The sequence below is a fragment of the Rhopilema esculentum genome, chromosome 2 (genome assembly GCF_057945365.1).
Source record: "Rhopilema esculentum isolate cy_ngs chromosome 2, ASM5794536v1, whole genome shotgun sequence".
Classification (NCBI taxonomy): Eukaryota; Metazoa; Cnidaria; class Scyphozoa; order Rhizostomeae; family Rhizostomatidae; genus Rhopilema; species Rhopilema esculentum.
The window spans coordinates 5,282,095-5,309,266 of record NC_142816.1 but is presented as its reverse complement, the minus strand read 5'-3'; the positions used below and the strand labels follow the sequence as shown (position 1 = coordinate 5,309,266).

The 27,172-nt window shown below is 37.9% G+C and overlaps 1 protein-coding gene across 2 annotated transcripts; it reads right to left on the bottom strand.

Annotated features, from left to right (window-relative positions):
* Positions 1-467: 467 nt before the first annotated feature.
* On the bottom strand, positions 468-26,493 carry LOC135695603 (uncharacterized). Of its 2 annotated transcripts, none has more exons than XM_065214736.2 (8): positions 26,346-26,493; positions 24,590-24,945; positions 23,105-23,305; positions 22,150-22,340; positions 19,637-19,831; positions 17,185-17,298; positions 14,279-14,398; positions 468-13,505 (listed from the first exon to the last, which is right to left on the bottom strand). In XM_065214736.2, exons 2-8 carry the CDS (start codon positions 24,880-24,882, stop codon positions 13,324-13,326), a joined length of 1,296 nt encoding a protein of 431 aa, XP_065070808.2. In that variant the 5' UTR covers positions 24,883-24,945; positions 26,346-26,493; the 3' UTR covers positions 468-13,323. The 2 variants fall into 2 exon arrangements, with proteins under 2 accessions (XP_065070808.2, XP_065070809.2); XM_065214737.2 differs by having other exon boundaries at positions 24,590-24,942; positions 26,346-26,453.
* Positions 26,494-27,172: the final 679 nt, after the last annotated feature.

Sequence of the window (27,172 nt, the reverse complement as noted above, 5' to 3'; positions counted from 1 at the left end):
AAAGGGGAGAGACCATATGATTTGATCGATGATTTTTTATAATGATTGTAAACAAAGATAGTTAGCCAACCAACGCCGAGTATACTGCGAACAGTATACTGGATGCCGATTGGTTTAGAAGTAGAATTTGAAAGGAGGTTGTTGAACGATGGATCCAGAGCCTTGTCTCTCCCCTTTCCTCTTCAATTCTCCTTCGCATTTCCTTTCCCCTGTTCTTCATTCTTTTGACTCTCTGAAGCTCTGGCACCCAGGGTATACTTTGGCTAGCGCCAATTTAATTCATGACAATTTAATTTAATTCAGAGAATTTGAACTTGTATACAGGGCCTTCTGGATTCTAGTCGCTTGTTCATTGAATGAAATTTTACATTGTGTGAATTAGCAATTCAATGTAATCAGGTGTGGAGAATAGAGAGAAAACAGAGATCGGAGTCCTGTAGAGAGATGTTGATTTTAGGATACAAGTATATAATAATAATGGAAACTTTTCATTTTCAATTCAATTAAAACTACAATTACAAATTTCACTATTACAAAGGTAATTTGCAATTGGCTAGCCTGGGTTTACAAAGAAAAAGATTATTACAAGCACAAACAAAAGAAATTAACAAAAAAAAGGAAAAGTTTGTTCGTCATTGTTTGTTTTAGAAGTCGTCAGTAGCAGAGATCGTTAGAATTGGAGAAGTTCAGGATTATTCTAAGATTTATTTCTGCGGCAGAAAATGTAATAGGTAGTACGGATAGTTAAGTTGGATAGTTTGGAGATCATGAAAAGGAGATGATTCTCGCTGATATCTAGAGCGTTGCATATGTCGATGAAAGAGGAGCAAGAGAGACCAAAGATACCTAGGGAACTGATAGAAAGATTAACAAACATGATAGAAGAATAGGCTGAGCTTAGGCTGTGAATGAGATTCGAGTATTTCTCTTTTTTGCGGTTAGCATTAACATCCAAGTTAGTTTCGTATCCTACTGTAAGCTCGAGTATGAATAGTCGATGGTCAGAAGTGACTAGAAGTAGATCAGGACGGAAAGAGTCTCCTGTTATGATAGAGGGTGAGAGATAACCTGAAAGGTCTGCGTAAAGAGAGCAATTAGGTATAGCTTTTAAAGATTGTGCTAGGAAGTTCAATGCAGAGTTATGGCGCCATGTGTAACGGCCTTCTTCGAGGTATGTTTTGCAGCCTGCAACAATGTGAAGTAACGTTTCTGGCATATTGCAAAAAGAGCAATCGGACGACTGAGTAATGTTCCATTTAGATAGGTTTTTTCGCGTGGCAAGGGAGTTGCTAAGATATTTGATAGTAAAACTGTAAATGTTCTTGGGCATGTTGCTTTGAACCGTGGTCCATATTTTAGAGGCTATAGGAAGAGAGTGGTCAAAGATGAAGGAAAGAACGGTACCTTGAGATACAAGATGGTTTTGAAGGCGCTCTTTATGTTCTGATCTAACAGCCTTCAATACTTTTCTAGTATTCCTGTAAACATCATATTGGATGTTCATGCTCTGGCTGGTATTTTTCCACAAAGATTGGATGTTTTTTGTTGGGAGAGGATTTCAGTGCATTACGACAAACAGTTTGACACTGCATGAATTTAACAGAAGGAAGAATCAAGTTAAGACCGAACTGGTTTTTGACAGAATAATGCCACTTAAAGTAGCACTTATGGGTAGATCGAGCCAACGGCGGATAAATGCAGAAACTTGATTATCAAGGTTTTCGACGATCCAGGTTTTTGATAGATCGGCTACTGTGAGGTGCCACGAAACTTGTGAGAGAAGATAGCTGTTATAAAGAAGCAGCTTATTCTTTGGATGGAGAGGTAAAGAATCAATTTGCGTTAGGAGTTCTGTGAAGATGGAGCTGAGCTTAGACATATGTTCTTGGTTGCTCATATTAAAGTCGAAGTGACGCCCAAGATACTTAAAAGACTCTCCAGTTACGACAGGAGGGACCATTTCATTATTGATGAAGAGCTTTGGCTGATATTGTAGGGAGCGTGTTGAGAATTTTTTAATACCAAAGGTTGTGCATTTGTCTACTCTTATAATCATGTTAGACCATTGACACCATCTTGTAAAGCAGTTTAAGAGTAGCTGGTTTTCTTTCTCCCCGTTTGTAATGACTGCAGCATCGTCTGCAAACTGAAACCAGTGCTCTGGGGTAAACATACAGTCTGGTTGGCTATGGGGAGAGAAACCAAGTTGTTTGAAATTTTCTGCCTTTATGTATTGAATGAAAGTGTTAAAGCACATGTTAAATAGAAGGGGACTGAGGCAATCACCTTGAAGAACTCCACGTTTAACAGGAATAGCAGGGGTAACAAACTTATCTGTGATAATAGAGGTTTTAAAATTTATGTAGAGACTTGAAATCAGGGACTGGATGTTTTCTGGTACGTGGTGATAAGACAGAACAGATTTGATTAGATTGTGATGAACCTCTCCGAAGGCATTTTTTAGGTCCAATAATGTTATGACTAGAGACCGTTGTTTTATTCGAGCTTTGTCTATTATATGGCTCATCATCGCAGTATATCCTAGTGTACCCGATATCTGATGGGTAAAACCTTTTTGAATCTGATGTTCTATGAAACTATTTTGTTTGAGAAAATCAAATACAGAATCTCGGAGGCAAGATGTGAAGATTTTTAGTGGGACCGATTGAAGAGTGATAGGTCTGAAGTTTGAGGGATCCTCTGTATCTCCTTTTTTGTGTATTAATATAGTGCAAGCTTTTTTCCATTCCGATGGGACATGTCCAGATAACCAGATTAAGCGAATCAAATCAGTTAAGAAAGAGCGAAGATAAGGACAGCGTTTGAAGCAAATCACTGATATTTTGTCAATTGGACAAGGAGAGCTAGAGGATTTCATGCGACGGATAATGGAGGTTATCTTTTGGTACGGAGGAGGATCTGAATGAAAAGGATGAGTAGGATTACTGAAGGAAGGAACCCAAGATGGAATGGGAAACTGTTTGTTTGGATGCTTAGCAGAGAGTGTTTCTATAAAGAATTGTTTGCAACGCTCTAGTGAGAACGATGGAAGAAGGGAAGGTTTCTTTTGTAGAAAGCGTTTAACATAACCCCAGAAATTTTTAGAAATAGAAAGATCATGGTCAAGTGTTTCGCAAGAAGTGATAGTAGATGTCTTCTTAGCAAGTTTGCTACGTAAGAGACGGGAGACGTATCGTATTTCGTCTAACGAAGCATGACTATCCTTAAGTAATTTCAGGTCTTTTTTCAAGTTTTTGAGGCTATGATGTTGATACTTTTCGACGAGTCCTGTGTTTGAATTGTTCTCTTGAAACCCATATGTGTCTTTACAATAATTAAGCCTGGTTTCCATATAGCCGTAAGGCTGCCTGCGACTACCTGCGACTGCTTTCTGCCATCTTCCATCTTCCAGCCTTACATTATCGCCGGCAAATGGAAACGTTTTGTTTGCAATTGCCTGCGGTATCGGTAACTATGCCGGTAACTAGGTAAAGTTTGAGCGGGAAAAACTGGCGGGCAAAATTCAACTACAAACATTGCTGCTGCAATAAACGAACGATTATTGCTTCAATATGAATACATATTGCTACTTGCTTACATGAGACACAGAAGAAGACGCAATAAAGTTGAGAGAAAGCACAGGTTTTGGGAGGAACTTTATGGTCTTTGCATTTCTTGTCGTACATGGAACGATAATTTCTTATGCAGTCCATTACTTTTTTATTACTAATTTCTGAGATCTGTTCCGAAGTTTCGACTACGAAAGACGAGGACGACGCCATGTTTCTTTTTAAGGTGTGACAATCAAAAACAATAACAATTTCCAAAGGCCCTATTTCAATTGGTTCTTGCACATCACATGGTTCGTTTGAACAAAAGAATGCCGCCGGCAGCCGCAGGGAAGGCGTTTCCATTTGTAATTTGTCTGCCGGCGGTACCGGGAGGCTGCCGGCGGTACCAGGAGGCTGCCGGCGGTACCGGGAGGCTGCCGTAAGAGCCGGGAAAAGTTGAACTCGTTCAACTTTCTCCCGGCTCTTGCGGCAGTCTTACTTCAAACGGCTGCCTGCGGTACCGTGAGAAAGCGTTTCCATAAAAAATTATCTGCCGGCGATACCGTTGGGATGGAAGATGGAATATGGCAGAAAGCATTCGCAGGCAGCCGCAGGCAGTCTTACGGCTATATGGAAACCAGGCTTTAAAGATGACTTCATTCATGTGGATGATGGCTTCACCAATCGAATCCTGACGGAGAGTGAAATTCGATAAAATTGAATGGAAGAACTGATTCGCAAGTTTCCACTGCTCATCTGTTTTTGGGAGACGTACACCGGGTTTTAAATCAATTATTTCCTCAGGTAACGTATCCTGACCCGTATTTGTGTCTGGCAAATTATCGGCGACCTCTTCAAACAACTCTTCTTTGTCAAAACCGGTGTGATACTAAAATCTGCGTGGCAACCAAATCTGCGTGGGCCCACTCCAAATCTTTTTTTGCGTCTGGATCATCTAATTTGCATAACAGAGGCCGCTCTGCATGCAGCCCATGCGAAAGCTATTTTGGCGCCTGTACCTTGCATAATGTCATAAAATCTTACAACATCTTACAACAGAGGTTCTCTTCAAAAAAGCTCTCGCCCTGGATTAAATTTTTTTTCAATCCCCCAAAGGTTTTTAATCGAGAAAGAAAAGAAAGATACAACATTTTAGTCCAAGATTGATAGCACATACATTCGGCCACAAATTAGTAAAATAAACTAACGAGATAAAATAATTTTGGAAATCAATATTTTGGAAAATAACATCTCTTTGTGCGTTGTAAATACTATGATTTGATTTGATTTCTTAGGGAGAGTAATTAAGTATAAGACCTCACGGAGAAAAATGCTGATATACACTTTTTCTAAATTATAATTTTATTTCAAGAAATTTATAAAAGGCATCTCTAAGGTCCTCAAATTTGATTCCGACTTCTAAAATGGCTGCAAGGGGGAGCAGGAGCAGTTTTGTCCCAGGTTCTCAAGGTATGTTATCATGGACACTGGAAGTGGAACGACTTAAGAGCAAGGGGACAAGCTTGAGTAAAGGGCCTTTGAAAATAATTTTCAGCTTCTACTCATTCCTCCTACTAACTACTAACTGACATTTTATTTCGATCTTCTGTTCGTATCTTGAAATTTGGCTAACTTTGGCATAAGGATTTATTTTACAAGTTTTGAGAAATGTCGTCATGAATTGAGCACTGCAATCAGAATTTCAACGGAATCTCTCTGATTTTTACAATGGGGCGGTTTCAAGGGTACTTTAATCAAATGGGCACGCTGGCCCCTCTTGCCCCTCCTATCAAATTGATAATACGATGGTTCTCATCGATTTGAAGCATTAAGAACAGTGACAACTTGTAGACTTAGACAGGGGGCAGATAAGGTAGGCCACGCAGATAAATTGAAACTTTACATTTCCAATTTTTCTGCGTGGGCTCATTATTTTCGATTATTGTCCAAAATATAGCAACTTTTTATCAAAAACGTTGATAATACGATAGTTCTCATCGATTTGAAGCATTAAGAACAGTGACAACTTGTAGACTTAGACAGCAGTGGCGGATCCAGCCAAAAATCTGACTACCGCCGAAATGAGATAGAGGGTTGACCACACCCTTTGGACCACACCCATTTCTTGGTCACACCCGGTTTTCTAAAATGATTATTGCTTTCTATAATTTCTTATGTAGACCATTTTCAAGAGACAAGCGGTGCTTTACTTAAATTTCATGTATCCTTACAACAAGCTTGAGAAGAAATAAATAATCTTATTCAATATTTTGAGGATGGATATTCTAAAAAAATTTACGGCATTTAGACGAGGAACACCATCGAATTAGAAAAAAAGATACATTTGGCAGAATTTCGAAGTGTCGCCTAAAACTCGCATTTAGTCGGACAATTACTTATGAAAATCAGACCTGTTGAAAATTACTAAGTTTAAAAAGCTAGATAAAATTTGCAACTATTGAGAGCAACTTTTGTTAAACAAAGAATCATACTTTTGGCGAATATTGTGGGCCTGACTTTTAATTTAATATTCCTTTAAAATAACTTCCTACGAATAGTTGTGTATTGTACAGAATAATGGGTCACATCGGCTTTGAAGTTACAGTTTGCCCACTTGCAGAATATGTAGGCATCCCCCCATCTTTCTGTAACGTTTGAGCCGCATTGAGCGGCAGTACTACTTCAACCCCCCATCTGAGCGGTAGTCAACTCGGTTGTTCATTGGTTGTCAACAAAATTTGTATGCATCCCCCCAGGTTGGCAGTGATTTCTGACGATTTGATTGGTTTAGGCAAGCTGACTACCGCTCAGTGCAGCTCGAATCCGCTCTACACCGACTCAACCCCCCTAGCTAGCAAGCCATGATTTCATTATTCCCCCATGCTAGCCTTCTATTTGCAAACATGTGGCTCGGCAACTGGCACGCAATTTCCATAGCGATATGGATTAAAACATATTTCTGTCTCTGTGGAAATTTCAGGCATGTTCCTAGGAAGAAAGGCTTCGTTTGCAGCGCGATCAAATATTTTCAATAATTAATTATGGTTTAATTAAAGTAGTAGGATAAACATGAGAATGATCCTTGTTTCTATAATTTTTTTAATAATCTGACTACCGCTCGAGCGGTAATGGCGGTAGTCTGGATCCGCCACTGGACAGGGGGCAGATAAGGTAGGCCACGCAGATAAATTGAAACTTAACATTTCCAATTTTTCTGCGTAGGCTCATTACTTTCGATTCTTGTCCAAAATAAAGTGGTTTCCTTCAATAAAAACGGAAGAGGAACGTCTGAACGGAAGAGGAACACAAAAAGATTGTAGACTACCTGAAACATTTCATGTTACTTTTATATTTGCGCATGCGTGGGTATAATCCCATATTTTCCTCCTCAAAGTTTTATTCATCTTAAAAGTAGATGTGAGAATGATTTGATGTTGTCGTCATGTGACGCAGCGTTTGGCATAATGCATCTTGCCCTGATGCAGTAGCCCACGCAGATTCTGGTAACCACGCAAAAAAAAGTATTACACCGGTAATGACCCTGCAACTGCGTTGATGTAATTTCAATCCTTTGATTCCTTTGCAAATCTTGCCACAACAGCATTTCACTTGACTGTTAGCGGGAGGTTCAATTCCATTGTCGATCAAAGGCATGTTAATTGCTCCGTTGGGGCCAGTACCATTGTTGTCGACACGTTTCCTACAGCGCCAAGTATGGCGGCCTAACGATACAAAATCTTTGCCACAAGTTGCACAAACCACGAAAATAGACAGGAACGTAAGCAAAGTGCAACGAAACATGATCGAAGTGAAACAAGGACGATCAGCAACGTTATGAATCTCAAAAGTATGGCATAAATACAATTTCCAGGCTTAAATTTCGACGTTTAAACAAGAGCCGTGTGCAGTAACGTCCGCACGCCACCGCTCGACGACCATAATAATAATGGAAACTTTTCATTTTGAATTCCAGTTAAAACTACAATTACAAATCTCACTATTACAAGGTAATTTGTAACTGGCTAGCCTGTTTTTACAAAATAAGACTATTACAATCGTAGTAAAGAGTAAAGAAAAAAAAACGTTAAAAGGGGAGTAGCTCTGGGTTAGTCCATGTTTTGTTCCTACAGCAAAAAATGTAATAGGTGGTACGAATGGATATCGTAGAAAGCTTAGAAATGAGATATCGTTTGTGTTGATCATCGATGGAAAGAGAGTCACACATACACATTTCAAGGAATGAGATGCATGAGTCGCCGAAGATGCCAAGAGAGCTGATGGAGAGATTTACAAATATCACAGATTTGAACCTTGGTCTTAGATCTGAGACAAGGCGAGCATATTTTGAACGTTTCCTTTCTGCATTGCAGTTAAGGTTAGTTTCAAATCCTATCGTTAGTTCCAAAACATAAAGAATGTTTTCCTTTGTACGCAGAAGTAGATCTGGGCGCAGATTGTCTCCAGTTATGATGGATGGTGAGGAGAAGCCAGGTATATCGGCAAAAAGAGAGGATCCCTCTATTGCTTTCAAGGAGGTTGCAAGAAAATTTAGAGCAGAATTATGACGCCAGGTATAACGACCTTGTTCGAGATAAACTTTGCAGCCTGCAACGACATGGAGTAAAGTTTCGGGAAGAAGGCAGAATTCGCAATCAGATGATTGGCTTAGGTTCCAAAGGCTTAGATTTTTGCGCGTAGGGAGAGTATTGTTCAGGTACTTGATGGTGAAGTTGAAGATGTTCGTGGGTAGGTTGCTCTGCACAACAGACCAAAGACCATTGAGCTTTTTAAGAGTGTGGTCCAACAGAAATGAAATAATAGCACCCTGGGATAGTAATTGGTATGCCAAGCGCTCTCTACTGTCTGATTTTACTGCTTTCAGTACATCTTTGGTGTTACGGTAAATGTCGTATTGCAGATTCATCCCACTACTGGTGTTTTTCCAAAAAGCTTGAATGTTTGTGTTAGGAGAAGTTCGGAGGGCATTGCGTGAAACAGTTTGGCATTGAGTGAATTTGACAGAAGGTAGCTGAAGATCGAGACCAAATTGATTTTTAGAAAGAACTATACTAGTTAAAGTAGCACTTATGGGAAGATCAAGCCACTGGCGAATGTATTTAGAGACAAGATTATCAAGGTTCTCAATGACCCAGGTCTTCGATAGGTCTGATTATTATTATTAATTAATTAATTAATTAAATTAATAAATAAATAAAATAAATAAATAAATTAAATAAATAAATAAATAAATAATAATGATAATAATAATGGTTAAATAATTATTATAATAATAATAATAATAATAATGGAAACTTTTCATTTTCAATTCAATTAAAACTACAATTATAAATTTCACTATTACAAAGGTAATTTGCAATTGGCTAGCCTGGGTTTACAAAGAAAAAGACTATTACAAGCACAAACAAAAGAAATTAACAAAAAAAAAAGAAGGAAAAAGTGTGTTCGTCATTGTTTGTTTTAGAAGTCGTCAGTAGCAGAGATCGTTAGAATTGGAGAAGTTCAGGATTATTCCAAGATTTATTTCTGCGGCAGAAAATTTAATAGGTAGTACGGATAGTTAAGTTGGATAGTTTGGAGATCATGAAGCGGAGATGATTCTCGCTGATATCTAGAGCGTTGCACATGTCGATGAAAGAGGAGCAAGAGAGACCAAAGATACCTAGGGAACTGATAGAAAGATTAACAAACATGATAGAAGAATAGGCTGAGCTTAGGCTGTGAATGAGATTCGAGTATTTCTCTTTTTTGCGGTTAGCATTAACATCCAAGTTAGTTTCGTATCCTACTGTAAGCTCGAGTATGAATAGTCGATGGTCAGAAGTGACTAGAAGTAGATCAGGACGGAAAGAGTCTCCTGTTATGATAGAGGGTGAGAGATAACCTGAAAGGTCTGCGTAAAGAGAGCAATTAGGTATAGCTTTTAAAGATTGTGCTAGGAAGTTCAATGCAGAGTTATGGCGCCATGTGTAACGGCCTTCTTCGAGGTATGTTTTGCAGCCTGCAACAATGTGAAGTAACGTTTCTGGCATATTGCAAAAAGAGCAATCGGACGACTGAGTAATGTTCCATTTAGATAGGTTTTTTCGCGTGGCAAGGGAGTTGCTAAGATATTTGATAGTAAAACTGTAAATGTTCTTGGGCATGTTGCTTTGAACCGTGGTCCATATTTTAGAGGCTATAGGAAGAGAGTGGTCAAAGATGAAGGAAAGAACGGTACCTTGAGATACAAGATGGTTTGAAGGCGCTCTTTATGTTCTGATCTAACAGCCTTCAATACTTTTCTAGTATTCCTGTAAACATCATATTGGATGTTCATGCTCTGGCTGGTATTTTTCCACAAAGATTGGATGTTTTTGTTGGGAGAGGATTTCAGTGCATTACGACAAACAGTTTGACACTGCATGAATTTAACAGAAGGAAGAATCAAGTTAAGACCGAACTGGTTTTTTGACAGAATAATGCCACTTAAAGTAGCACTTATGGGTAGATCGAGCCAACGGCGGATAAATGCAGAAACTTGATTATCAAGGTTTTCGACGATCCAGGTTTTTGATAGATCGGCTACTGTGAGGTGCCACGAAACTTGTGAGAGAAGATAGCTGTTATAAAGAAGCAGCTTATTCTTTGGATGGAGAGGTAAAGAATCAATTTGCGTTAGGAGTTCTGTGATAATAATAATAATAATAATAATAATCAATTTATTTAAAGTTGGCACTACATAGCTATTTACAAAGAAATGAGCTAATCCAAGCCAACTGTTAAAACTACTACATCAACTAAATACATACGAGATTAAATACATAAGATTTTAAGTACAAAATGATCCATTAAAAAACTATAAAGAGAGCCAAAGACGCTGCCCTCTATATTTGATAGTTTTGGTTCCATAAATGGTTGTTCTTACTCTTGGTACCATAAATTCATTATTATTTCTCAAATTATAAACAGCATGACGCTCGCAGAAAATCTCCCTCATAAAAGGAGGGTTGATATTTCCCTTTGTTTTAAACATTTCAATCACAAGATTGCGCAGGTGTTTTACATGAATATTTACCGAGCCATCATTTTCTAGCAGAGTGTTGAAGCTAGAATCATAGTCTTTGTATGCAATTCTCAGAATATATCATGTGAAGTTTGATAAAAAGGCCGAGAAGGTGAAAGAAAACAAATATTTTGAGATTTAATTGTGCCCGTTTCTGAATTTAAATCAAACTACCTTACAAATAGACTAAAATAATGCAAATGGTTAGTCTACTAAAAAATTGAGCGACTTTTTACACATTGCTAAAAATCGCCAACGTTAGGGGGGTTAGATAATAATTGGTAATTGGTTCTAATGCCACACGATTCATGTGATCGGAAAGTGATGGAAACGCTCTTTTTTAAATATTTTAAAATTCAGTTTTTAACTCTAAAGTAAAGTGGATAAGAAGGTGAATAAAGCAATTTTCCTACGTCATTTTGCCACTACTGACTACCAAAAATTGCTTTTTATCGAATCAAAGCAAAATTTACCGAAGAAGACAAAAATAAAGGTTGTAGTGTCGTACCCAGTTCTTAGTTACTACTTCGTCCAACTTAGGACACTTAGCAAATTTCTGATTTATCTGGGATTCGACATTTCTCTTGAATAAGCTAAAAAAACTGGATGGAATAAAAAACTAGTCTGATTCAGTAAATGTCCGAGTTATCCGGGGTACGATTTTCGACTTTAATAAGGTAAAGACATCCGATGTGAATGATAAGTTAGTTCCACTTAGAGAAAGTCCTTGCCCCTTAAAGGACAAGTGACACGCTTTTGGCGCCAAATTTTCTTTTTAAATAGCTTTGAAAAAAGCAAACATTTAGTAAACTAAAGCTTTTCGTCTGACACTCTTCAGAGTTTAAAACGTCAGAACATAGATCGAAAACTCTACGCTAAGAAATATATATACCCAGTTGTGGATCGAAATAGGCCAATCAGAAACACGAGCACATGACTGTAAAGGTTGACCAATCAGTGCCGCTTGCCTATTAGAATGTTACCAATGGAGTCCTAAGGTGAAAACGAACTCCTTTTGTCTACACAGTAGCGGTTTTTTCGTGCTTATGTAGATAGATTCTAAAACTGCTAGGTGGAACGACGATCGGGCTTTACCAATAATCCGAAACATGTCGCCATTATAGTTTTTTGCACAATCTGGGTTTTCTAGCAAATGCTGCCCGATAGCAGAATCGCAGGCTTTATTAGTAATTTTGGATTTGCAAGACCGAGGCGGCTGTTCTCTTTGGGGATGTGTTTTGTTTCTAATATAAGATGGAACGTGTTGTTTTATCCCATCCTCCAATCTTTGGGTGGTGCGTCCTACGTAGCCAGAATCACACTGGCACGTGAATTCATACACAACAGAACTTTTTTTTGTGGCAGGAACGCAGTCCTTTGAATGGACGGAAGGGCCTTTTTTGTACTGTAAACAACACGTGGGTTAACCGCGAAGAAACAATTTGTTATGGCCTGTTAGAAACATTCTAATAGGCAAGCGGCACTGATTGGTCAACCTTTACAGTCATGTGCTCGTGTTTCTGATTGGCCTATTTCGATCCACAACTGGGTATATATATTTCTTAGCGTAGAGTTTTCGATCTATGTTCTGACGTTTTAAACTCTGAAGAGTGTCAGACGAAAAGCTTTAGTTTACTAAATGTTTGCTTTTTTCAAAGCTATTTACAAGTTTTGTACCACCAAAAGATTGTTTGCGAATTTTCTTTTTCTTTTAACTTAAAGTAAAATGCTGAGTGTTGTTGAAATATTTTTCCTTTCTGATTTCATTTTTCTTCTTAAAAACCCTTTTCAAATTATGGCGGGAAATGAATCACGTGACACCGTGACGTAGATTGTGATAATTTGTTATTGCTGCTACTGGTATACTGCTACTGGTAACGTTTACAACACGCTTCTAAACGAATTCAGTTCGTCTGGACCTGTCGCGTTGTGTTTCGTAAACTCTCTATTAATGACAGGAAAATTCCAAGTTATCACAATGTACGTCATAGGGTCACGTGATAAAAAGCAAAATTGCGCCCCCTGCGCCCCCTGATTAGAATTTTTTGTTCTAAACCAGGAAAAACTTACTTCTAATGATGATCTATAAGTTAATGAAAAGAAAAGATAGGGTGAAAAGTGTGTCACATGTCATTTAAATTTGCCACTGAGGAAACCATACATGGTGATAAATGATAAGGATAAAAGCCGGTGTAATATGCGTTTCGGTACCCTATGCAAAAGTGTAACGTTGTGAAACGCAATGTGTTTCAAATCCTGTGATTTCATCATTATATGTACTTTTGAGTCACCATTAATGTTTTACTTTTTTGCATAAACTTAACAAGGGTTTCCTTTCTGAAGAATATGATCCAGAACATTTGTGTCCCAGACAGGTTTGCATACTAAATTCCATCATTCGTTTTGGCACCCTATTGTTCAAGTGCTTGAGTACGTTTTTGCATAACCAAAATTATCATGCATAACCAGTATTTGTGTACCTGGACCGAAGTGCATAAGGTTACCGAAACGCATATGACACCGGCCTGTGGGAAAGACGATGGTCGTTAAAATGGTGATAGGTGCCCTTTAAATTGTTACTAAAAAATTCGACAGGTGGATTCAAAACGTGGGGTTATCGAGTATATTTTAAGAAAAGCTGACAAAAATATTGTGTAATTAATTATACAGCGATCTCACAAGAATGATCTTTTCAACCCCTTTTTATCGCTAGTCATCCTGTTTTTTTGTGTTTATATTAAATGTACAAAATATTGTACAACAACCTCTTTCCTCACCTCCTTTATGGCTCTTTATCAAGCCAACAATGAAATTAATGAAAGATAATATTAACAATCCCCCTGTACCTCCAAAAACTGCAGTTAGTATGGTGGTCAGTGTGTCCCCTGAATCTGCAATAGATATAATACCATGTCAAAGATCATGTTCCATTTTGATAAGGATGAAGGCATAACTGCAAGGCGCAAGCTGTGGATGCTTGTTGGCTAAAGTCCTAATATTAGGGGCAGGCCCGTCGCTATAAGGGGCGTGTTGTGTTTTGCCATCTAGTAATACCAAGTCGGCAAATTTCCCAGGGTCTCCGACGAAAGGAGGGCCAGGGAGGCCATGGTCCCATAATTTTCTGCCAGAAAAAATCTGTTTCAAAATCTTTGGTATCGGGTGTTAAATTTTCCCTTGGACGTGTCGGATCCAATGTCACCCATTTTGGCAGCAAATTGGACTTGGAAAGCCCCCTTGAGCACAAGCAAGCGACGGGTAGCCTGTGTACCAGACCCCTTACTTGAAAGTAGACGGGCCGCATGTGGGGGTTCGCCAAGACCATAGCTAAGGCATCAAGTCAATGAGGAGCTGCATAATGATATGAATAGACCCATAGAACAAAACCTGCTTGGATACGTAGATAACGAATATTACAGCAAATGGAAAGCGAATATGTTAATGTACATTTCTAGTGACTCTCCCACGATTAGTGACTTTATTCCTTTTCAAGCTGCTTTACTATGCGCTGAACAGAACTCAAAATTTCAGAACTCAAAAGTTTGGATAACTGAGGAATCACAAACTGTGCTTAGGAAATTGAGCCTATATTCTGCGAAGAGGCAAAATAGAATATTGGTTACCCCCTGACTTTTCCTTCCTTTTTAATGATATTTGATATGCATACCCTTTTTTGTCTCACAGTTCTTGCCACTGTATTCAGATGTACACGTACAATTGTATCCATTTATTTTGTCCGCGCACGTTCCTCCGTTCTGACATGGATTGCTTGTACATTCATCTATTCCTTAAAAGATAAAAAAACGAGTGTGTCAAAAACTATAACGGTGACATGTTTCACATAATAAGCAGAGCCTGGTCGTCGTTCCCATTAGCAGGTTTAGACACCATCTACATAACAGTGAAAACGGCAATTTTATAGACATAAGGAATACTTTTTTGTTTCTCCGGAGGCAATGATACTGAGAAGCTACACGTTTTTTTTATAAGAAAGTTTATTTTTAAGCCCAGCCTTCAGACTTTCTTAGCTATTTCCCAATTTCGGCGCTAAAACTTTCCTAACACTTTCTTAACGTAAAATTGGAAAGTTTTACGATACTAAGCCTGCGCAGTGATGGAGAAGATGAAATGCTGTAAATATGCTATATTTCTCAAAAACCCTCAACGTCATACTGTATTCGTCGTTTCCTGTTCAGCACATTACTGTATTGTTGAAATATTTCACTCTTACACCACAATTTCCTTTTGAATATCTAAATATTTCAACTTCCTTCGGTTTCAAAGCTCCAGCCCTGAAATTTCTTAACTTTTTGAAGAACCGAGCACAACTTTCTTATAAAATACTTTCTTATAAAAAACGTGTATGCTTATTCAAGGTTGTCGGAAGCGGGGGAAATAGGAGGGGGCTGGGGGGCTGAAGTCCCTCAATAATTGTGGAACTTTACTATGTTCTCTTGAAAATAGTGTACTAAAAAAGGGAGCAATATAATAGGCGGCCCTTCCCAATATGAACTCTATTGGTAATGTTTTCAGTAGGCACGCAGTACTGATTGGCAACCTTTACCCTCACGTGCTCGTGTTTCTGATTGGCCTTTGTCGATCCACAACTGGGTATATATATTTCCTAGCATAGAGTTTTCGGTCTATGTTCTGACGTACTATGAAGCGTATAAGATGAAAAACTTAATAATGCTTCGCAAAGTTTACTTATTATGAAAGCCATTTTAAAAAGACGATTATTCTGCGATGTGAAGCTTTTTGTGATAAATTCTAAACCATAGGCCATATTACCCTAGACGAGGGGCAATTCACTCTTGCAAATAGCGTACGATACTTTCCCCAAAACAAAAGGATTTCTGGTGATTTACAGATAAAACAATAGGATTTCTGGTGATTTCCAGATAAAACAATAGGATTTCTGGTGATTTGCAGATAAAACAATAGGATTTCTGGTGATTTCCAGATAAAACAAAAGGATTTCCACCAAAGGTGTACGAGATTTTTGGGAGTAATTTGCCCCTCGACCCTAGATGCCAGAGCTGCATATTCAACTCAGATTTTATCAGAGAATTTTTAGTAAAAACCATACTAATCGATCATGTGAGAAAAGTGAGGGTCTCCCAGGGGTTTTCAGGAATAAGGGAACATGGCAACAAATGGTACAGTAACACGGTAACAGCTCAAATTTTCTGCTGGTAACATGGAAACATTATTACTCACTTTTTGTTTTTCAAGGGGAACACGAGAACATTGGTTGTTTTTAAAGGGAACACGGAAGCAAGTACCCCCCCTGGGAGGTCCTCAAAAGTAAAAAGCACAGTTTGGAAAAAAATCCAGGCTGAAACAGCTAATAACTGAATTGTCTCAATCTGTTTTTTGTCTCAATGTGAATTGTCTCAATATAGACCACAATCACCCAACGTTTTCAAGACGCGAGCTTTATTTCATTATAAGGAAGACAGTCTTGATGAATCGTGATGACAGTAAATTCCTCATGAAAATGGCTTTGACAAAGCAAACATTTTGCAACAGAATAAGGGTCGAAATGATTCTGAAGTTCTATACTCTGAGGCAAAAACGCTTTAAGTATGCTGTAAAATGTAATGCGGATCGAAACGGATCGAAAAAAAAGTTGAAATCATTTCAACTTTTTTTTGAACCGTTCCGGTACAGTTGTTTTCTTTTGATCAAAATCGAATTGGAACTTTTTAAACAATAGGGCACTTGCGTCATGAAGCACGAATCGCACGAATCCCGTCGAGATAATGTCAACGTGCATTCGAATCTGAAACGATTCGCGGATCGAAAGAACAACGCGATCTGATCCGATCCGCGGATCATTTCCGGAGTGGCAGTGCCACACCCTTCTAAGCATAAATATATCATAAAATTCTACTGCCGTCCATTTAAGAAAATAGAGATGGGCTCGATAAAAATGAATAAAGAGTAGCGCAGAGATGTTGGAATCAAAGTTGTGTGGGTACAGGTTTTGGGGGACATGCCCCTGGTGCTCCTGGCTCCGTCAACCCAGGAATAGCGGGATTTTTCCTGTGCTCATCTCCCTCAAAATCTAGAAATATTGTTCTACATTATCTTGAGCCCAAGCAATCCTACATTGTGTTTATGGTCACTGGTATTATAGGTCAATGATTTGATTAGATCCCGTGTGTTATACGACAAGTTCTATTTACAGGCACCGCAGATTAGGGGGGCTGGGTGGCTGGGTGGCTGGGGGGCATTGGGGCTGGGTGGCTGGGTGGCTGGGGGGCATTGGGGCTGGGTGGCTGGGGGGCTGAGGGGCATTGGGGCTGGGGGCATTGGGGCTGGGTGGCTGGGTGGCTTTAGCCCCTCCACTTTTTGCAAAAAATGCCAAATATTAAGTAATAAACTACCAGTAAAGCCTCTTTTTATACGGTTTTAGCCCCCCCACTTTTTAGACCCTCCCACTTTTCTCAACGCTTCGCGGTGCTTGATTTAGGTAACTTGGCACGATTTTGATTATGGTTTCTAAACAAAATAAAGGTACTAAGTTACCTAAATAAAACACAATCCTACATTGCATAAAGTCCTTACCAAATTGGCAGAGAACTCCGGTGAATCCTGGAGGGCAGCTGCAACTTCGTGAATTACCAGATGCAACGCATGTTCCGCCATTGATGCAAGGATTTTGAAAACATATGTCTGTGCCTGAGGCAAATAAAATGTATTTTTCCTGAATGCATGAGTTTAGATAAACTGGGTACCAGACTCACTATATAAAATAATAGAGTCACTATATGAATCTCTATTTTATTTCATATATAGTGAGTCTGGTACCCAGGGTAGAGTTTAGACAACAGCTTGTAATCTTATTGTTGGAAAATGGTTTGAAAATTGTAGTTTGTCTACTTTTCTTAATAACATGCATAGAAGTTCATACAGCTTTATCAGCTGCAAACTGAAAAATTCACAAACAGTGAGAAAAAAAACATTTAAAAGAACATTAATATTTTCTTACATTGACATTTTAAAAATAATTTTATAAAGCTTTTCCTTTTCGAATTATGGGTTCTCATTATATTTACTGCAATCAATACACTGCAGAAACGACTGAGCCATTCATAAATTTTCAAAACCTATAATCCCGGGCGAAAATAGTTGAAACTTTTCGAGAGAACTTTATGTTTTCTCTTTCCTTTGAAAAGTAGCTTTTTCCCCTCCCCCAATTCAATGTTGAATGCATCATTTTGAAGCAAAAATTATTGAACTGCAAATCCAACATTGCTTCGGTGGAAAAGGAAATTCGAATTTACAGGGGCAAGGTAAAATAGAAAATAGCAAAATATTCATCAGTTCCTGTAATATTCACATATTTGATGAGGTACTGGAGAAAGAGCTGGATTTGAGGAAAAAACTTCCAAGGCAAACTGATAAAGTCGGAAGAAACTGTCAAAATGTCCCTGAACTTTGCAAAAAGCTGCATCACAACTTAACAATTCTTATCCAAAGCTTTGTGTACACAAATTTTGATATCTTCTTGTATAATTCTTCTCATCAGCTAAATATTTGCAAAAATTGAAAAGACTCAAGAACGTATCCTTGCTCGCCTCTTACAATGACTTACCGCAGAAGCTCTATAAAGCCCCTCTTTTTAAGCCCCCTTTTCTATTAAGCCCCCTTATCAAGCAAACATTTAAAATAAGCACCCACTCTTTCGCCCCCATAGTCAAACAAAGAAACATGCGCATTGATTGGGTCTCTTGACGGGTGTTATGATTATATGATCGTGTGCATTAAATAAGACCCATGTAAGATTTACTTGTGCGCCTTGAAAGATGTCCCAGTGGCTATCAATTGATTATAATTGATAGATTTTAAGAAACTTTCAGAGCTGCTAGCAATGTTTTTTGAGAAAATTTGTATAAAATTTTCAGGACAAAAATGCATAAGGGCCCTTTTAACATTTCGATACATTGAATTATTAATAAGCTCCCTCTCTAATAAGGCCCCTCTCTAAAAAGCCCCCTCTCTTTTAAGCCTCCCTCTAGGACTGAAAATCAGACAAGCCCCCCGGGGTGGTGGTAAATAGAGCTTTTACGGTAATTGTGAAGTCAGAAAGGTGTACAGTGCACGTTTCTTCTATAAAAGTTCTCTGCATTGAAATTTTCAAAACATTAAAAAATCTAAATCCATCTTTCATGCGTAACGTTCTCAAAATTAGATCCTCTACTTATTCGTCAAGGAATTTAAATGATGTACGCCATTAGAGAATAAACCAAGAAACCTTTGGTTCTAAAATCCTACAGTCATTGGGATCTCAAATTTTGAATGGACTACAGAATGAGATGAAATACGCAAAAAACTTAAGTAGCATCAGACATTGATGAAAATATGGGATGGTACAAACTGTAAATGCAATGCTTGCCAGTATGTCTCTAAAAGTTAGCTTTTATATATTCCTTTAGCTATAATACTGTCAAAGTACTTTTTATGAACATTTATTTATTTATTTATTTATTTTATTTATTTATTTATTTTTTTATTTATTTTTTTATTTATTTATTTATTTATTTATTTATTTATTTATTTATTTATTTATTTATTTATTTATTTATTTATTATTTATTTATTTATTTATTTATTCATTTATTTATTTTTTTATCTATTTATTTTTTTATTTATTCGTTTAACTATCGATTGAATTAGATTGGCCTGCTTTGTAGATATGATATAGTAAGCTTGATAGGTAAAATATATAAAAAACAACAAAACTTTTATTTTCTAGCAATTATAATAGATATATTTCCATACTCCTGAAATGTATAGGGGTACATAATTTGCGACTCGTAAGTAAGTTGGTGTAAGCAAATACGTAGGAAGCATTTGAAATTGGGGGGGAGGGGCAAGAAAGGGGCTCTTCCGTGAGCTGCAAAAGAAACTTAAACCTATCCCCCTGGTTCCTACGTATCTTTATGCAAGCCTCTTTTCTTAAAATGAACAGAAATTCAATAAAAGATAGCTAGAAAGATTGATTTTTTATACTTACTATAGCTGATGTAACCAATCATGAAGCCTCTTTCTGTGTATGTCGGGTAGGAGCCGAGTGGTCTAGTGAACGTGATATATGTATGTTGCTTGGTAGCTGTTGCAATTCCGGGTTGCCACGTTGAGCAAAGTGTCTTTGTCACAGCAGTTCCGAAGAGAATTATACTAAGCAGAGACGAATAATACGCAGATGATTCTAGAGTAAGAAATATATAGTTGTAACAATGGTTAAATGATGACTTCAGTATTTGAAGCAACCACATTGCCTGAATGACACAGTGAGCTTGCGAATATGAAAAAATATATAGACAAGGTTAATTTTGAGGTAGGTGCCAACTGAATGCGAATAAATTCTGTGTTTATTTTCAAGCACCCACATATGCAGGGGTTCCAAAATATGATTGTGAACTGTGATCTGCTGGGACCTAAGAGGTGAAGACGGGGGTGAAACAGTTACCGCTGGGACGCTACGCCTCTGCGGAGGAAGAAATGAAATATTTTTTTTGGATACGACACAAGTTAAAATAATTGCTTAACAACAGCAGGTAAGACCATTTTTTGAGTACATCCTGTTAAAGGCAGTCTGTCCTCTCAATGATTGGCTAATATGAACCATAGCTTATCCCGGCCTAATGGATCACCCTGCTCGCCTTGGCTGGCCTAGCTGCGGTAGTGTACGACATTTGAAACTACGAGCAAAAGGCTATCGGAAATGGCAAGAAGATTTAATTTCTGGAATTGAATGATAATAATTGAAACATCTTTTCCCTGTTGACATATCTGTAGTAGAAACAAAACAGGGAACCAAATTTTTCAAGCCACAGCTTCACTACAACGGGAACACAGCCATTTTTTTCAAAAGCTCTAGAAACAAAGTTGTCTCTGATTGGTTTAAATCGTTTAATTATCGATCAAGCTCAACGGTGTGTGAATTCCACTCCCGTGAAAATAGGGTTGAGCACAATAGGGGACCGACTGCCTTTAAAAACGACTCCTTTACGTAAATTAAAAGGTTCAGGTGATCATAATTTACCCTTGAGCTTTTAAGGAAGTCATGCTCTTTGTTACAGTAAATCTCAATAATACTGCTATAAGCAGAGACCGTGCACCAGACTAAAAGTGAAGAGCCCGGGGCGTGGCACTGAAATTTTTTGGAGGCCACGCCCTTTTGAACACTTAACAACGCCACTTTCAGAAGATGCTTCTTTCCGTCCTTATTTATAAACAGTCCGATCTAGACAAGATTTCAATTACTATGAAAAGAGATTTAATTGAACATTTGTGCACTGATAAAGCTAAAAACGAAAGAGATTTGCTAGTGAAAGGTAAAATTGCAGCAAACACTAGTAGACACATAAAGCTTATAAAAGAGCATTACAATATTAAAAACGAGAATACAACAGTAACAATGATAATAATCTATGAAAACTCTCTAAAATTTTATTGCATTCAGCATCTAGAAGCTATCTAGTTTGTTTTTTCCTTTGATATCTTTGTTCTCGAAAACTTGTTTAAACCTAGACCACTGTTCCTCGTCGAAATCTCTTGTAAAGCTTGGATGAGAGCTGGTGTAATTCGATAATTTCACAAACAGTTAGGTACTTAGGTGTTGTCATAAAAGTTTTGAAAATGTGCAGCGATAAAAATTCCTTAAAATAAACCCTGTGGTATATTAAAGAGTTATATTTTTTCTATTGAGTATGGGTAGATATTATTTAGATATAATCTATTTTGCATTTAAGAGTAGTATTATTTAGCGTATTCTAGTTTCGGATTACCCTGGGTACCAGAGCCAAATAAATTTGAGGGCGGAAATAGAAGATAGGAGCGGAGGAGCTGCTTTCTAAGCCTCCGCTTCTCCTTTATGGTACCCAGGGTAGTATTTGATACACGGAAAATTTTCGTAATTTTTGAACCCTGTCTTTTTCGAGCAATCAAGACCCAGAGCGTTATAACCATCAGTCAATAAGATACACGTTTTTTAAAAGAAATTTAGCTTTGGTCTTAGTACTAAAAGTTTCTTAATTTTTTACCAGTTTCTAGTACTAAAAGTTTCTTACAAGTTTGCTTATTTTTAGATAAGCATTTAACATCAATTTTTGCGCTTTCCCTCGCATATTAATTGCATTAAAGTTTATAACACAACAGTAAGATTTGATATCGTATCTCTTGTTCATTATAAGTATTTCATGGCAAAGTTATCGGACACCCACCTGCTACTACAAGTAGACTCAACTTCCTGTGTAACTCTAAATAAAAATGTGCTGGCAAATTTAAACCAAGCAAAAATGGATTGTTGACTTATTATTTTCCGGCCCAAAAAGTCCCCTTTTCTTTCGGAGTTTCTTAAAATATTGATTTAGTTCTAAAACCGGTTTCTTATAAAAAAACGTGTATATCTGGAGTCACAATGTCTACGAAAGACCTAACTGTTGTGACAACTATGTCCTTTGAAGAGTGTTCCCCTTATTTCTGGATTGTAATAATGAAATCTGTACTGCGAGAAAATGTTACCTCGAGCTACAACATTGTCACTGCTACTATTGCACGGTGTTGAGATACTGCGCAAATTGAGATCCATAACTGCGATGCGCGTATGTCTTTTCTCAGCCACATTTAGACTATGGGTACAGGCATCTCCTTTGGTGTACCCCTTAGGCCAACCAGACGAATAGAATATTCCAGCATATTTGGAGTCGATATCACTAGGTATAAAGGAAGAATCTTATTGGAGCCATCAGGGAATGACCATTCTAGTACAATGATAGAATTGACAGAGACAACGAGTACGATTTTATTTCATATCATTTTTATTTATTTAGGCAGGCACGGTAGCCCCGTCAGTCCATGAGAACTGCTTTTCAGGGGGCCGTGACAAAAACATTAATAAGTAAGGAGATAGATACTACGAAATAGAAATGGTCGTTTATAGTTAGTTTTAGATTCTTCTCTTAAAGGTGCAGCCACGTAGCTGCAGGGGGGCTGTGCCCCCCAAATGAAAATTTTGTCAACAGCTTGCCCTCTTTGGCTACAGTTTTTCCAAATGATATTTTGAAAATTTAGCATATTTATAATTCCATGACCTTGATTTTGTCCAAATAAATATGTTTGTTATATATCTGTTTTCTTGTTTTAAAGCCTGCCCCCCTCAGGTATGGTTCTTGCTCAAGCTTGTCCCCCTAGCAGACACCTACAGCTACGTGGTTGTAAAGGTGGCAAGAGAAGGTGCCTGTTTGGCATCAGGTTCAAGTTGGTTCCAAAGCTTAGGTCCACGAAAAGAAATAGCTCTCTGCCCATTGTTTGTTTTCCGTAAGGGTAGCGAAAGATCGGTATCGGTATTTCTCCGTTTCCTAACATTACGATGATGGGAGTGTGAGTAATGACGATGCTTATTTAGAAAATGCTTAGTAAAAGACAGGGGGCCGAAGTAACCAAAAAAGGATAACAAAATCCAACATGGTTTACTCACTAGTAGCAGTTATCCCTTCCATATGTACCCAGATATCCGCTGCTGTAACTCTTCAGCTGGTAAGTAAACTGAAAGCCTTTTCTGGTGATACTGCTGTCCGTCTTGAAGAAAATCTTAGCATAGCCATCAGCAGAATACATTTTGAAGAGTTTCTGTACTCCAATGTTATCAGAACAGTACCTTCCAATGGATTTACTTTGTCTAAAAGAAAAAATAATAGAAATATTTTGCATGAATTCAAAATCTTCATTTATGACAGGGTTAGACACCAGTGATGGACGGTATAGCCTGGGTGCCACTGGGATGCACATCCCGAGCTTTTTGTAAACAGTTTTTAAACGCCAATTGGCCGTACACGAAGATGCCCCATTTTTTGCTAATATGTTCCCTACCACTTTTCAAATGCCTCTAAGGTCAATGGTCATACAACTACCAGAATGTTATTATTTTTGCTCCTAGTCATTCTTCCATTACTAATAACCCTAGTAACAGACGGCCTTCTTTATGCATCAAGAATTACAAGGTCTTGATTTGTCTCTGAGGACCCTAGAATGGTCAAAACAAGTATTTGTCTCTGAGGACCCTAGAATGGTCAAAACAAGTATTTGTCTCTGAGGACCCTAGAATGGTCAAAACAAGTATTTGTCTCTGAGAATTTGACCTAATTGAAACCGTTCACAAATATTATACATGGCAAGCAACCAGTAATTTATTTATTTAAGTCGGAAAAACTCTTCAATATGGTTTCCGCTCTCAGTTCGTTACTTTGGAGCTAAATGCTGGAATAACATTCCTCTGGAGAAAAAAAATTCACCACCTGCTCGTAGTTTTCATTGTAAACTTTAAAAAATTTTCTTTGATAACAATTACAGACCATGAAAGATTTCCTCTCAGCCTCGATCCGAAATTAGATACGAAATTTTTAAAAAGAATTCTTTCAATATTTCAAAAAATAGCCAATCAACTTTAAACAGGGGGTGCTCTTTCCTTGATTAGCCTAGCTACTAAGAGAGCCCCTCCTTAAGAAATCATCTTACAATACAGTTCCTCTGCTGTTTCTTTTGAAATCTCGTGTTTGTCCTTTAATTTGGTTTCTTATATTTGTTTTTATTTAACTTCAGTTATTTTGTATTTAAAATTTGTGTTGGAATTTTGAATTTGATTTAGCCCCCGACTCCCCAAACCCGCATCACAGATCATAACTGACGAGGGCCTAATGACCTGAGATATACACGTAAGAGAAGGGGGGGCACACACCCACATTTTTCAGAACCAGAGGAAAAGTGCCTACTTGCAGCTCTTTAAGGTACCCTTTGTGCCCACACGTGCCCCCAGTGCCGCTCGCTCCCCCGAGAAGGTTGCATGAAAATGCTTCCAACAGAAAATTGATCAAAGACATATTTTTTCAATTTTTGCGTAATCTTTATGGCATTAGAAAGAAATCTTTCTGAAAGACAAGGATTCTCAAACATAAAAGAAACTTACAATGTAAGAAAAACTTCGATATAGTCGTGTGAACAGGATGGCATATACCCCTCTACATCAAACTGATCCCAGTGAATCTCTAAGTAGTAACCTCTGCTGTAAGAAGGCTGTATGGTGATATGGCAAATCTCGTTATTTTGGTAGTTCATATACGAGAAAGTTCTCTTTACTGTACTGGCGCTGTATGTACTTGATCCACAAAGAGCGTTCACATCATGATACAGGGCAACCAACAGCAGTGAAAACCACAGCGGTGAAAACCCAGGAGTCGAAATGTAGTTGCTGTTTGCCATATCGTTGCTCTGTCATACCCCTGTGTTCAATGCTTCCACACAGGAAACAGATGTTGAGGCCTTCTAGGAAATAACATCTTATGTGGTTTTATATCTAAATCGTTGCCATAACAATTTCAAAATACAAGCATCTATTCATTGTTTCAACTAAATTATTCCCAGCAGCGCTGGCTTTTTTTAAAACAAAAATTGCTTTAATAATCATTAACTTTCTCTGTATGATTTAAAGTTTCTTGGGTCCTAAAATTTTCAGCCAATCTTTTCACCGTGAAAACGAAACACGAAAAGATTTCAATTATAATCACTCATTTCCATCTTGCAATTTGCATTTTTTTCTGGTCTTGAAAGTAGTTTGGCCAAGGCCTTGTTTGGCGCTCTAATGCTTTAACAGAACAACTTCAGTACGACACAATGCTACAATGATAACGTCTTTCAGAGGCCTAAATTCATTTTTCAAGTGTTGCAAATGAGGGGGGGGGGCATTAAAAAGTGTTATTCAACCAACAATTTAGCAAAAGCTTGGAGCTCACACCCCTGCGATTTCCGCCATTGATTCAGTATTAGCAAGATAAAATATGAGAACTAAAAGTAGTTTGAAACCGTACCAAAACATGATAGAAATGTACCAAAACATCACACGCCTTGTCAAGGCTTGCTTATGTCAAAGGTGGTCTTGTTTTGGACCAGGGTGCATTCCATGTAGTTTACACCGGAGATCTCCGGCGTGGACTTAGCTTTTTCCTCGGCGTAGCGGCGTGAAATTTGCTATTTGCGAGCCTTGACGCATTGGCGTACGTGATAAATTTTCGCGATCGGCGTAGCAAAAACGGTACTTGTACAGAATACGTGGGCAGCCTGATTATATTGATATGGACAGTAAAAGCAATGCAAACTATAGATTAATCGAAAGCTTGTATGTTTTACACTTGGCGTAGCAACTAGAATAGGTTGAAATTTCTCTGGCGTTGGTCTAACATGGAATGCACCCTGGGTTTTGGACAACAACACCACTATGGTTTCACCAAAAGTCGGGATGCAAAAACGGAGTTAAATCTAGGGGTTTTTTTAGTTAGACTATCTTAGTTCTCTTATTTTGTCTTGGTATTAGTGACATGGAAGACCAAGTTGCAGCAATCAAAATTCTTTGATGAATTGCACAAAGTCTTACAGTGAATATTTACAGTGAATATGAAAGCGCCAATTGATAGGCGTTGAAGGATGCTACCAACAGATCATTGGACGTCTGCGTTTTAAATATAGCCGGCAAAAAAGCTAAGAGACAACAAGAAATTGCAGTCTTCTAGTCTTCACATTAAGGAGTTATGCCCTAAAATTCTAGCGTTCACTTTTCTATGATACTCGTTTCCTGCCTGACTTTAAAAGCCTTCTCCAAAGTTCGTTTTATTTCATAAAAGATATTTGGATACATTATATACTTATTTCTGTTATCATAAAGTACATACCACTCTTTTTTGTAGGATTAATTGAAGATGATTCAGGAAGTAGATACCCTTGATCTGAATCTAACTCTGAGGTAGTGGTCTGTGTCGCTTACGAAGTATAGTTTATGATGATAAATAATTCATTTGAACTGCAGGCTGATTGGCTAGTTTCTCGCCCCAGTCTCTTTATGCAAACTAAGCGCATTGATATCGAACAAAAGATATCAAAAGAATCAGCTAAATCAGTAACATTTATCCTCTGTGCACTAAAAGTGGTTCCAATTGAACACCCGTTGGATTGTTCAAATTGTCATCAAAAACCAAAGATAATGGAAGTATGACTGGATAGGAAACTCTGCTAGAACAATGGATCATGTTATGGTTCATTGATATTTTCAACTTGAGGGCTATGTTCATTTCTGGTTTCAAACTTATCACGCGATTAACCTAAGATAGTAAAAATGTAGAGGGGTTGGGGGGCATAGAGCTTTCTCTATATTGTATACAAAATGAACGTTTCAATCGTTCTGGCTTCCATGCCTCCTCAATATCAATTTCTTTACCTTTCCATTTTTTTCTACGGTTAAATAATTTTCCAATGTCTACCAGTTACTTTAAAAGAAAAATCTTAAAAATAAAGAATTCGAAGTAATAAAATTTTGCCAGCATTTATTGAGTTTTCGGTTATCAAGAGAGCTATTGAGGTCACACATGAATGCCAATGTCATTTAAGATTTGACCCTCTACAGCTTAGCCCCCCTCTACAGCTCTGCAAACGTCTTATGCTGTATTGCGCAGACTTATGCGAGAGGATTTCATGAGAGAAACGAAGAAATGAGATCTTCTTC